Source organism: Molothrus ater, chromosome 3 (assembly GCF_012460135.2).
Source record: "Molothrus ater isolate BHLD 08-10-18 breed brown headed cowbird chromosome 3, BPBGC_Mater_1.1, whole genome shotgun sequence".
NCBI classification, from domain to species: Eukaryota; Metazoa; Chordata; class Aves; order Passeriformes; family Icteridae; genus Molothrus; species Molothrus ater.
In genome coordinates, this window is record NC_050480.2 from 100,345,585 (window position 1) to 100,359,191 (window position 13,607).

General features: G+C 42.6%; 1 protein-coding gene across 1 annotated transcript; it reads left to right on the top strand.

Moving 5' to 3' along the window:
* The first annotated feature begins 3,333 nt into the window (after nucleotides 1-3,333).
* GJA10 (gap junction protein alpha 10) lies at nucleotides 3,334-12,217 on the top strand. Its single transcript, XM_054514237.1, has 3 exons — nucleotides 3,334-4,159; nucleotides 4,244-4,680; nucleotides 12,012-12,217. The coding sequence occupies exons 1-3, from the start codon at nucleotides 3,334-3,336 to the stop codon at nucleotides 12,048-12,050; spliced, it is 1,302 nt and encodes a 433-aa protein (XP_054370212.1). The 3' UTR covers nucleotides 12,051-12,217.
* The last annotated feature ends 1,390 nt before the right edge of the window (nucleotides 12,218-13,607 follow it).

Genomic DNA, 13,607 nt, shown 5'->3' on the forward strand with positions numbered 1-13,607 from the left:
CTAAATTAACTCACCAGGCAGCAGGGTATGAAATCGGACATGACCGATCGATCCTCGAGCATTGATCCAAAGCTAAACTAATGGAATGTAAAGAAAATGTAAGACTCTATTGTACTGTAAAGGCTGCCTATTTAGCCATTTTACAAAATAAAACTCCATTTGGGAGCTGGGTGGAGGTGTAAAGTTCAAAGAACTGACTAAAACAAGGCATAGAGACTTCACAAACTGCTGCTGTACAGATTAAGCCTTGGGGGAATGGCTTTATTAGATGCCACTGACTACAATAATTGCATGATAATTTTGGCTAGAGGCACCATCCTATCATCCATCCTATCATCTGATGATTTTTAAACTGTGCATGAATAGTTTAGACAGAGTGATCTTGGCATCCAGCTACATAGAACTGAGAAGTCCGTTCAGTGTACCACGTCTATGCTTGGGCTCTTGGGGAAAAGACAAAAAAGGAAAAAAAATATGTCCTAGGACTCTCAAAGAGAGGTCTCTGAGAAATAACAACAAGCAGTTCTGCATGCTCCTTCTGCAATGCTCTAAGAGATTAACCAGGGGCTTTCTCCTAAGGTAAGTGGCAGAAAAATAATTCTTTCTAGGGCTGTATGGAGCAGGCAGGTGCCTGTCAGGCTTGAAGCAATGCAAATTAAAACCATGAGTATTTGCATCTTAACGTTTAACTTCTGACAAGATCTGTAATGCTGCTATTTCGTACCTCAACTGATGCAAACATGGCGTGAATGTCACATAGAAGTGATTTGAATAGTGGCAAATGACAAAATGATTTTTAAAGAAGTAACAAAATCAAAAATAAAGGAACTTCCTCCAAGAGAAATTATGGATTTCCATCTGGTTCTAACTGATTACATGCATGAATTTTTATTGTTTGAAATAACCATACAAAAATACTGGGGCAGATACAAAGTTAGATGGTATAATGAGAAATGTCTCAGGTATGTACTCTCTATACTGAAAATGGTACATTTCTATTCTACAGTGCTAGTAGTATAGAATAGGCTGTACTACTAGAATTTCTAGTCTACTAGTAAACTGGAAATAATTATTTAATTGATATTTAAGATTGCTTTCTTACCGTAAACTGAAATTGCTCTGTTAGAAGTCAATTAAGACCAGGGAAGGGGACAGAAATGGAAAAATTAGAAGCATGTTGCTATGACAAGGTAGTGAAGTAGTTTGGGCTGATTTCTTAAAAACACTGGCTTTTGTGGCTCTAAACTAACTTCTTCATTTTATACACCGTATATAAATAATGTGTCATTATTTATACTGAAAGTTCTACCAGTGCAGAGCTGAGGGGAAGTGTTCTGGTATCAAGGGCTCACTTAAAGGGTGAATTTATACCATTCCTACAATTACATTTCGTCTGTTGGCTTTTATAATGCAAAGGTGAGGATAGAGTTATTTAAACACTGGTAGAAACCACTTAAGAAACAAAACTCTGTTGAGCCAGGGTGATATGTTTAGACACCTCCCTTGCCCTGAATAGTTACATCCACTTTCTGTTCCAGACAGAAACTTTCTGTTCCAGTTTCTGCTGCTAGAGAATTTCATCTTTGGGATTAAAACATATTTATCCCTGAATTTACATTGTAGCCTCATGCTTAGGGTTTTGTGGTTTGGTTGGGGTTTTTTGCTGAGTTAATCAATTTCAGTGAGGGTTCAGCCACTTGCAAGGCAGTGAATATGCCTAGAGCTCCTTTGCTTAACTGTTGCATTGGACTACAATAATTACTGCTGACTTTCTGTTTTCCTCCTGTGTCTCATTGCAATGATATGCGTGGGAGGAAAGGAATGGGGAAACAAGATATTCTGGGTGCATAACAGCACCTAAGAGATTGCTTGACTAGATGTGTTTACTTAGCCAGTTCCATGTGTGAAAATTCAAATTTGCAGACCAAAAACAGTCCCAGAAACATAATAATAAAGTCTGTAGGATGCCTATGCTGAGAATAACTTCACTGCTGATTACAACTGAGGATTTTTACTTGCAGTGTGGATAAATACAGCCTCGAAGCAAAACTGAACTTCCTGGGATCATGTCATGAGCCAAGCCATATTAATAATGGTGATATCACCCAGCTATGCTATCATTTAAATATACAAGATTTTGGGTGCATCAACCAGCCAGATCTTTAAAAAAAATCTTAGAAATTGTACTTTACTAAAGGTTGTGGTTTAGTGGAATTTGGGATGTTTTGAAAGTATTGTAGCATAAAAGAAATTCAAGTGCGAATCCTAAGGTAGATACGATCCCAGTTGCTTCAATCATTTATTGCCATATTAAAAGAAAAAGTTCCAGGGACACAACACCAAACATGCAGTTGATTCACAAATAAACAGTCAAATATCTTACATTTCAATTCCCCATATTATCTGAAGCTCCAAAAGAAATCTTCAAAAGAAGCAGCTTCTAAATCAAGCAGAACATAGACTAATTTGCTTGTGAATCAGTTTCTGGGACAGAGATAGTTAAAAAGATTTTCACACACTCACTCTTAAAAACCTCCACATCACTCTGATTCAATTATCTCATATGCTAAAGTCTATAATTAAGATGCAGCAAACTTGATACATAAAAATAAAGGTATTAACTCTAGAAGCACTCAGTTTATTGATATTATCCTAGAACTGAGACTGTAAATGTACAGCTATGTGTAAATCAGCTATGTATTTGTAGTTTCAGAGAGAAACTTGTGGATTGTTACCTGGGTAGATGGGAAAATGTTGGATGGATGGCACTAAAATTGCTACTACCTTGGTGTAAAAAATGAAACTATTTTTAAGTCACAGCTATAGGACATTTCTCAAAACTTTATCCAAAAATAATAAAGCAAATAACATTATTCATTGTGGCAAAACTATGGCAAATCCATAGTCAATGTGGAATGGAGTGTAGAATTAAATGGGTGTAGAATTAAACTGTAGTTGGCAAATGATTTGCAAGGCTGGAAAAAAGTGATCTTCATTTCTTGTGGGAAGAAAAGAATATAAAGCTATGGGCAGTAATGAAGTACTGTGGTTTACAGCTGAAATAAATATCTCTTAATATTTAAATAATCTCACATGTGCATCTTTGACCAGTAATCATGAAGTTTGAATTAATTTAAAGGCTCAGTAAGTAGAAAGTAATGACGAACTTCTAAGAGCTCTCCAGCTACCAGAAGAATGTATCTGAAACACATATATTAAAATTAACAAAAATACCAAAAACAACAACAAAAACTAAAAATACCCATTTCTAAAAGAAATCCATCATTGCAGGAAAATAACTTTTTTTCCCCCGCCAGATATGAACTTCTGACCATGGGGGACTGGAACTTGTTGGGCAGCATCCTTGAAGAAGTGCACATCCACTCCACCATAGTTGGCAAAATCTGGCTCACAATCCTGTTCATATTCCGGATGCTGGTGCTGGGAGTGGCTGCTGAAGATGTCTGGGATGATGAGCAGTCCGAGTTCATCTGCAACACGGAGCAACCTGGCTGCAACAATATCTGTTACGACAAAGCCTTCCCCATTTCTTTGATCAGATACTGGGTACTGCAGATCATATTTGTCTCCTCCCCATCCTTAGTGTACATGGGCCACGCTCTCTACAGGCTGAGGGCCCTGGAGAAAGAGCGGCAGAACAGGAAAGCCCACCTGCGGGCTCAGCTCGAGGACCTGGAGCCCATGCTCGAGGAACACAGGAGAGTGGAGAGAGAACTCCGTAAGCTGGAGGAACAGAAGAAAGTGAATAAGGCACCCTTGAGAGGGTCCCTGCTGCGCACCTATGTCCTACATATCCTGACCCGGTCGGTGGTCGAAGTGGGCTTTATGATAGGTCAGTATCTTTTATATGGGTTTCACATGTCTCCCCTTTACAAATGCACTCGGCCCCCCTGCCCTAACACGGTGGATTGTTTTGTGTCCCGACCCACAGAGAAGACCATCTTTATGGTTTTCATGAACAGCATCGCCGCCGTCTCCCTCTTCCTCAACATCCTCGAAATCGCCCACCTGGGCATCAAGAAGATCCAGAAGAGCCTGTGCGGGCAGCCGCTGTGGCCGGCGGGCCCGTCCGAGGAGGAGCCCAGCGCGTACAACTCCAAGAAGAGCTCGGTGGTGCCTCCGCCGCCCTGCCTGGCCAGCAACGCGTCCCCGCCGCGCCCCGCGCCCGCGCCGCTCCCGCCGCCGCCGCCGCCCGCGCCCGCCGCCCCCGCTCCGCCGCCGGCCCGGCAGCACCGCGGGCAGCTCCGGGCAACGCCGCCGCCGCGCCGGCGGCACCACGGACAGCACCAGCCGCCCTCCTCCAGCAGCGAGGAGGCGCCGCGGGCCGCCCCGGCGGGCGGAGGGGCAGGGGCGGCGGGGGCGGCTGCCGCTGCTCGCCGGGCGCCCCGCAGGCAGAGCCGGGTGAGCGCCTGCCGCGATCTGGATGAGGAGCGCGGCGACTCCCCGGACAGCGGGCACTGCCCCGGCACCCGCAAGTCCAGCTTCCTCTCCCGCGTGCTCACCGGGAGCCGGGCGGGCAGCGACAGCGAGAGCACCGCCTCCCGCGGCGGCTCCGGCCCCGGCCCCGGCTCCGGCTCCGGCTCCGGCTCGGAGGGGCAGCGCCGCGAGGAGGGCGCGCCCAGCCCGCCGCCCGCCGCCTCGGGACGCCGCCTGTCCATGGCAAGTAGCGCCCGGGACGGCCCGCGGGAGGGGGGCGGCGGGGGGCCGCGGCAGCCTGTGCCGGCCCTGGGGAGGAGGGGGCGAGCCAGGGGGCAGAACGGCTCGGGCAGGACTGCCAACACAGCCCCAGCCCCTCGCGGCCCCCCGGACAAAGCCAAGCTCCCAAACGCTCGGCCTCCTTCTGCCGTGAAAGCAGGAATACCGGGGAACTACTGAGTCCCGAGGAGCTCTAAGTCACCGAATCCCGGCTTCTTTATATACTCATTCCATCATCCCAATCCACTCGACGAGGATTGTCCCAGGGAAAACTTCTTCAGCTCCAGCCAGTGTAAGAAAGAGAAGCCAAGAATGCGTTGAGTTCAATGACACAACTTCTCTCGGTTTCAGGTTTGTCTCAGAGGTGACCTCCAAGTCAAATAATTGTTCAATGAATAAATCAAAAGATCTACATGTAAAAACCCCCACCAAATAATTGCAATGCCAGAGCCAACGACTACAGAATTGCTTTTTCAGAAGCTCCTCTTTTTCTTTGGCCACATGCTCTAGGCTTGCTTACAGTCATAATGTTGGCAAGATATAGTGCTTGTATTCAAGAGTCAACAAGGCTTTCTTAAAAGAGATTTGAATTCTGGTGATCTCAGATCACAGGTTTGGTTCTTTGAGAGCATAGAGGCTCCTTTACAATCACTTGCAGTAGCAAGCCCATAAATACCTTTTTATAGGGCATGTAATAAACATGATTACTTCACACAATGCTCAAAGTCATAGATTCTGTTCAATTCTTTTTCCTCGCTCTTCCTAAACAACTCCCCCTCTCCTTTTTTTTTTTTCCTATATACAAAACAAACAAAGCCAACAAACTTCAAATCTTTTCTGGTAAGAAACACAAGGCTCCTTTATACTGCTTATCCAAAAATTGTTTGTGACTTCCAGTTTCCATGGTGTTACAGTTCCTACAGAAAGCCAGTCAGCATAAGCCATGTTAAATTGTCACTTAGGTGCAATTTAACCACTTTCCACTTCAATCTTTCTAATACAGGGAGAGGGCCTAGAGCCTAATCTGTTGATCTGCTGGCTCTAGATACTCAGATAGAAGGCCCTTTAAAAAGGTGAATGCAGAAAGTTATTCAAAGCAAGACAGAATTTCAGTAGCACTCTCTTGAGAACTCACAGAAGTTGGTTGGCAGCTTTTCCTATGTAATGACAATGATTCTACCTTCCAGGGGAGACCTTCAGAAAAATATAGTCAGTTTGCAAAACAATGCCATTACTCTTGAAAGTAACACTCTCCCAGCATGCTGTCTTTGGTGATCATTATGTACAGGGCTTGTGCAAGCATTTTAAAATGTGACTGATGTAGGTATGCTGCCTGGTGCTTCCTGCTTACAGCATGCAATATTTAAAAGTACATGTACTTCTTAATTCCACTGAGGCAAGGTTTTGGCAAATGCACTTTATTCTGGCACTGCTGCAGCACTTTTATGAATACTGATTTCAATACACAAATATGCTGGTGCATCATAAATATGTTGAACCTGGGCATTAAAACTTGAATACTTTTCTAGTCTGTATTCCTCAGTTCCTATATTAACTATTTATTTTGATCAAATGCACTCAGCATTGGTTTGATTTGTTTTTATATTGTCCAGAAGACGATAATCATGTATTAATGACAGAATCACAGAATGATTTGAGCTGGAAGGGATCTTAAAGATCATCTAGTTCCAACCCTCACCCTGTCAAGGGACACCTTCCACTAGACCAGGTTGCCCAAAGTCCCCTCAAGCCTGGCCTAGAACACTTCCAGGGATGGGGCATTTACAACTTCTCTGGGCAACCAGTTCCAGCCCCCCACCACCCTCACAGTAAAGAATTTCCTCCTACTAAATCTGCCCTCTTTCAGTTTAAAGCCATTCCCCCTTGTTCCATCACTACATGCCCTTGCTAACAGTCCCTCTCCAGCTCTCTTGTCAGGTCCCTTTTACTTACTGGAAGGCCACTACTAAGTCACCTTGGGGCCTTCTCCAGACTGAACAACCCCAACTTTCTCAGCCCTTCCTCATGGGAGAGGTAATGTTTAGATAAAAGAAAAATGTGTATGATTTTATTAAAAATCTATTGATCATATTTTTTTAATAAGTACTTAAAAGTAGCTATATTTAAAAAAATCCCAATGAAGCATACAAAAACATTGCCTACTGCCATCCCTGATTAACAGTGACTTGTAACACTAATGCAAAAAAAGTCAAAGTACAGACACTTTTTAGCATAACAGTGAATCCAATGCACAAACATACTTTAAACAGACAAAATATAGTCTGCTCTAACCTGGATTTTACAAATCTAAGCTGGGTAGCCTAAAAGCAGAATTGACACTGTTCTTCAATTTTCTTTGATAAATTTCCCAAACTATCATCTTTAGTTCCATACGAGTTAAAGTTTTTTCTTTTTCCCCCTCATCCACACCATTCTGCCAGAATTTGTCTGTAGCATTCTTTGTATTAGGTTCAATGAGAGAGGAGTATCAACTCAACATTGAAAAGATCACTTTCTACAGCTCAATAACCATTCTAGCAATCTCCAACCAAACACATCCCCATGTTCTGTGCTAAGGCAGCAGGGCAGCTGCAGCTGCCCACAAACACCATAGTTTTCTTCCTAGCTGAAAGAAACCCTCAAAGTTACACAAAATCCATCCATCTGATACTGCAAAAGTCTTCAGACAAGTCAACTGCACTCTGAGAGTTGTGGCACTGAAAGCACCAAGCAAGTCTAAGGGTACAATTTATGGATGCTTGATCTTCAACCAGTGATGAGCTTTTTTCTGACCAGTATTACCAATGCCATTTCCACACTAAAACTGAATCTCTAACAAGCAAATAATAATCATTAGGGATAAATGTGTTAAGTTACTTCTCATTATGTATTGGATCCTGTGGATCAAACTATGAAGACCAGGTGTTGGATAGTAATTGGCTGGGTCATATAACGCGATTTTTTTTCACAAGTACAAAACTGCATCTCTCAAAGAGAACAGGAAGTTTCCCTTAGGCCTTCCTCTTTGGAGGAAAGGTTATTTTGGACCCTTAGGAGAGAATGCATTTAATTCTTCACTGAATGCCCCTATGAAACAGCACAGTAGGATATTGATTACAAAATACATGTTTGGCTATCAGGATTCCTCAACTTTTCCAGACTTCAGTGCAAACAAGACCAGCTCTATATCTAAAAAAGAAGAAATGCCCTTCCAACTGGTAGGATTTATACAGACCAACCATGTGTGGCCACAAACTAGAAGGCTATTTTTTTTTAAAGGTTTTTTAAAACTTCCTTACCTGGAATTGGTGGAGATGAAGAGCCATTTTGTTGCTTCACATCCAACTGCAGCATAAACCCCTGACAAAATATTTACATTGCAACTGTTTATTTTTACACCCAACCCACTCACTCTTCATGTTCTGTTCCATTTCTTTCACGTGGCATTATCCAAAGTTAATCATTATTCATACCAGGAAGCCAAAGTCAGAGAGACAGAAAACCTAAAAAATTTATTTGACTAAAGATTTGTTAGGAAAAAAGCAAACTTTTTTGAGCCTCTGTTGGTCAAGCTTTAGGTTTATTAGATTCTGAAGACAGAGCACCAAAACTGGACCTTCAAGCACATGGCAAACAAAGGTAGAGAATAAATGCATGACATGAGGGTTATTTCCAACTGATTTCATTCCACCTAACACAATGACAAGAGCATTGCTGACTATACAGATGAGCTAATCTCAATATAATGTTACAAATCTCTATACTGACAGGGGAATCCAGCAACTGTGTACAGCTCAAGTCAGACTATCTGCATGTCTCCAAAACCTTGGTCCTGTGGACAACAGTCAGCATGCTTTGAAGGGACAGAAAACAATTTGTTCATTGGTAACTGTCTCCAAGCTAATAATTTCCAAGGCTCACTTAGAGGATACCTCTTAGAGAATGAACAGTATTTTATCTTCTCAGAGATATTGTGGGTACACATATGGTTCTGCCCTAAGGTTTGCTTCTCTCACCACATTTTAACTTTTATTTAAGGGCAGATACAGCTATGGAGCAAAAGGGCATCCTCTACATGGTTCCAGACTGCCAGACTCCATTAGGTGAAGCAGGCCTTAAATGGCAGCTTTTCACACACAACTGAGTGAAAAAACCTTCACTGAATTTAGTATAGCCATAATCATAGCTGACAGCCAGGAGGTGGATCCACAAAGGTGTGTAGGAATTATGCTGCTGTCCATAGGACTCTGCACATGAATTATATTCTGAGAAAAAGACCTCATAATTTGCACCAGTCAGGGTCTTGAGTAGTGGATAATACATGCTTAAGCCTGATAAGATTAATAGACTGATGCAGTCTAAGATCAGTTTATAACAAGTACAGATACAACTTGTGCTCTCTTGAAAATAGGCAGGGCCAGGAATTACAGCCCAGAGTAGGCACCTGGCTCTTGGAGCATTGCACTGAGGAGTATTGTCTCCCAGCATCCACATGCAAGATTGTGTCAAGCCATTAGGACCACAGAATAACTCTCTTCTTATCTCTGAGGGCATGAAAAGCAGACCTGAGCACTCCAAATGAACAGTTAGAGAAGATGGCAGCTTTACTTCCAAAGGCACTGTTCGCCAGAATCAAGCAATCTTCCTCCTCACCCATTTTCTGCAAACCAGGGAGTGATAGCAGAATGACCAGACAGCTCAGCTGAGGTGACCACAGTCTGACTTTCCATCTTCAGAGTGTCACAATGTCTTCCCAACTCAATTACTGAATGCAATCACTTCTACAAAAGCTGGAGGCTGGTATTTCCTTGCTAACTGCATTTGAAGTCTTTGCTAGCTGTGTTTCCTGCCCTTCTAAAGCAGAGGATTCCAATTCCATGCTACCTGAGCAGGATGTCCAGCATCAGATCTTTTTGGTCTTTACCTATATGATAGCTTTCTAAAGAATTCTATGCTGTGCTCTAAAACCTAGGAATTTTAATTTGGTTAACTGGGATTGTGAGTTGTTACACTAGATTGGCAACTCTTCACAAAAGCACCAACTTCCAGATGACTTGGAACAAATATTTGCAACCCATGCCTCAACCTGTATTAAGAGGTTATGTGCTCTACTGTGCTCATGCTCTTTCTAGAGTACCCAAGGGTATTCCAAGAAGATGGGGGCTTGACATTATCTAATGTTTGTGTCTCTTGATGAAGCTGTGATATGTTCCTAAATCAAGAAGCAAAACTGGAAATCAATAGAAGATGTATAATGATTTTAGCAACCAAAATTAGTAGATCAAGACTTTCATAAAGAAATCTTAGGCATTTTAGGCACTCTAGACTTTTGTTTTTCAAGAAGTGCTGCATCTTCCTCATCCTCTCCTCCAGAGTGTCCTGTGCTTTTACAGTGTCATCTTAATAAGTCTGTATTTTTGGCTACAAAGTAACCAATGCATCTTTAAAACAAGACTCCCTTCTTATGGTGAATGAAGGGAATAAAATTAACAATGAAGCAGATGGTGACACTGATACTCTCAGATTGCAGAATTAGTGAGAGATAGGGCTGCTGGTTTTATTCTTTTGCAGAGAAGAAAGTCTCTAGGGCTGAAATCCTGGTTCTGTCAAAGTTGTGAAAATTTTACAATTCACTAGGTTTGGTTTCCCTCATTGCACTGCTCTTTTATTCCTCCATGCTGTTCAATTTTTTCCTGCTTCTCAATTCTCCATTCAGCTTTGAGCCTCTTACCCACTGGGAAAACTCTCCATAGTGAGCAGGATAGGGAAGAGAAAGCTGCTGTTCAGCATGAGTGCTTGCCATCTTCTTCAGAACAGGGCATGTTTACTCAACCTTTCAGCATCGTGTAAGGAATAAATACTCATTTAACTAGCTGCTCACCTGCTCTTGCTTCTGGGGCTGCAACCGCTTGATAAGAGTGAATGTACATTGAAATCACAAACCTGATAACCACGGAGGAGTTATTTACACACATGAGCTCCACCAGGAAAATCTGCAGGTGGGGTAAGGGACTGGCAAAACCCTGTGTTCCTCTAGGATTTTTGAGAATCCTCAAAGGTATTCACATTTACATCTGCTAGTAACTACTGCTGGTTTTGTACAGTTTTTTAGGGTAAATACCTCTTTAAAAAAATAAATAAATCCCACAGTACTTGTATTTTATTCTGCCCTGGAGCACTCAGAAGAAATTTGTGGTGAGGACAGCAAATATACCAATTTTCCTGTAAAAGCCACTTGGCCACCCAAAGGTAACCATTCACCACTTGTACAAACACAGATAAACTTTGGGTGTCAGCAGCAGTTGAACGCTAATGAACCCCTCTGAGGATCTGTGCAGCAAAAAACAAATAAGCTGGATTTTAGAAAGCGGAACTTATTTAATTGAGTCCATCTTTGTAAGGTTTTAAAGAATTCAAAAAGATACAAACCTCCTTACTATGTACAGGAAGAGCTACTAGGGTGGGTTCACTGATTTCAAACAAATTACTAAATCACAGAATTATAGAATCAGAATGATTTGGGTTTAAAAGGACCTTAAAGATCATCTAGTTCCAACCCCCACACCCATGGGCTGGGACACCTTCCACTAAACCACATTGCTCAAAGCCACATCCAACCTGGCCTTGAACACTTGCAGGGATGGTACATCCAAAACAGCTCAGGGCAACCTTCTTCCAGTGCCTCATCACCCTCAGAGTAAAGAATTTCTTTCTAATACCCAATCTAAGCCTATTCTTTTTTCAGTTTAAAGCCATTACCCTTTGTCCCATCACATGCCCTTGCTAACAGTCCCTCTACAGCTTTGCTGTAAGCCCTCTTTAGGTACTGGAAGGTGCTGTAAGGTCTCCCTGAAGCCTCCTCTTCTCCAGGCTGAACAACCCTAACTCAGCCTGTCTTCATAGGACAGGTGTCCCAGCCCCTCTGACCATCCTCATGGCCCTCCTCTGGACTTTCTCCAGCAGGTCCATGACATTCTTATATTGTGGTCCCAGAGCTGGATGCAAAACTCCAGGTGAGGTCTCGGAGGAGCTGAGTAGAGAGGGAGAATCACCCCCCTCAACCTGCTGGTCATATCATTGCATTCATATATTTATTTTGGTTTAAAATCAAGGTGTTTCCCTTCTTCCCACCCCCCCATTAGCATTGAACAAAGCCCTACAAGGTAAGTATGTTGTCAGCTAAACACCAGATTCCCTTAACTGTGTTTGTGCTGGGGTTAATTACTATGATAGCATTTATTTTTCTCCTTTAAGCCAATTCAGTTTTGTGCTTTCTTTCTCTTGTTGTCTTTCAGAGCATGCTCCTAGAACTATCATCCATCATGAAAAAGTAAGGACATTCTAAGGAGAAGAAATAAACTAAGGGACTGAGTACAAACTGCCTTCAGCAGAGAGATGAAAAGCAGATTTTCTGTCATTATGTTCCCCTGTCCGCTGCTGTAATGCTAAATTGATAATACAGTTTGAAAAAGCAAACACTTTATTCCTCCATTTCATGCCAATCCCAGCTGTGTTGTACTCTGACTGCTTCTGTTACTGGGTAGCTCACTCCACAACTCAAGATTTCTCTCACGTAGACTGAGCTGGATCTTGCCAGTGTGTGCTGCCACTGCAGAAACAGCCTTGTGTCTTTGGGGGAGCATTTTGGGATGCACAACTTGTTGTGCATGCTAGTGGTGTTCATATCAGAAACCAGCCTGATCCACAGAACTTCAAGGTAGCCTAAGACCCAAGACACTGACAAGAAAGGAATAGTTTGATTTGAAAATAACCTGGAAGGCTATGTGGCCTCTATCTCTCCAGACTTCAGCAGCTGATGAATAAAAAACCAGTGGAAACAGTCATGGAATCTGAAAGGACAGAAAATTAAAGAGAGCAAAAAACAGCTGAAGAATATCTGCAGCTTTTCTGCCTGTGCTGCTGCAATCCTCAAATTCTGATAGAGACTTTCCATGCCAATGTAGCCTCCTCATAGCTAATGCTTTTGGATTCAAAATTGAAACTAAGTGATATCAGACAATTTACTTTAAGTGCAAAATATCTATGCTTTCCATTTGGCTGTTTGAGAAGATCACATTGTGGTCACGAAAATCTTATTTGCTTCACAGCCTCATTAACTCATACAGAAGAACCAAAAGACAAGCAAAGCCAAAAAGAGCTCATTTCAGTTTGCTAGTACAGCCTAGCTCCAGAGGGTTGGCTTCCTGGGTTCTATGCAGCCCAAGGAAGCAGCCCGAGAAAGCAGCTCTTCCACTGGTGTACTTGGAAAATAAAGCAGCTTCTTCTGACTGTCCCTGATCCTGTTTCAGGTCACATACTTAAAACTGCTTTTATTTGTCACAGTTCACATTTGCTATCATCTCAGGAGGGAATGATGCTTGGAACAAGTTTGCTTACGATGCAGCTTTCCCTATGCATAAAAATCCTCCATCACTTGACAACTCTAAGGCAAGGCTAGCAGAAAGCAGGAGTGCAGGAAAATAACTCAAGCACAAAGATTGCAGTGTTTTGTTTTTTTTCAAGAGCACATGATTTACATTCATATTCTGCCTCACTAGAAACTCATTGACAATTTGCCTGTGCATTTATTCAGTATTTTAAGGAAAAAAAAAAAGAAAAGAAATACTTGAAATGGTGGCCATTAAATGCCAGCAACAACTGAGGGATGGAGAAACAGCTTTGCTAACATACTCTGTCTGCTGCCAGGCTGCATTGATGTGGTGGATACATCTTCTGATAGATTTGTTGGGATGGGAAGCCTTCTTCATATATGCTCAACAGGAAGATGCTAAGGTTGGTGGACAAGGGAACATGATTAATGGTCTTCTGTCTGGTGATAAAAAAGCCTGGGGACCTCCCTCCAGCAGCCTGACCTCCTCCTCATGCCACAG

Bases quoted from the DNA above. Each gene is read 5' to 3' on its own strand.
- GJA10 (XM_054514237.1), top strand. From the start codon at position 3,334: ATGGGGGACTGGAACTTGTTGGGCAGCATCCTTGAAGAAGTGCACATC. The intron at 4,160-4,243 runs GCAACGCGTCCC...CTCCGCCGCCGG, and splicing joins TCCGCCGCCCTGCCTGGCCA to CCCGGCAGCACCGCGGGCAG. The intron at 4,681-12,011 runs GCAAGTAGCGCC...GTTGTCTTTCAG, and splicing joins CGGGACGCCGCCTGTCCATG to AGCATGCTCCTAGAACTATC.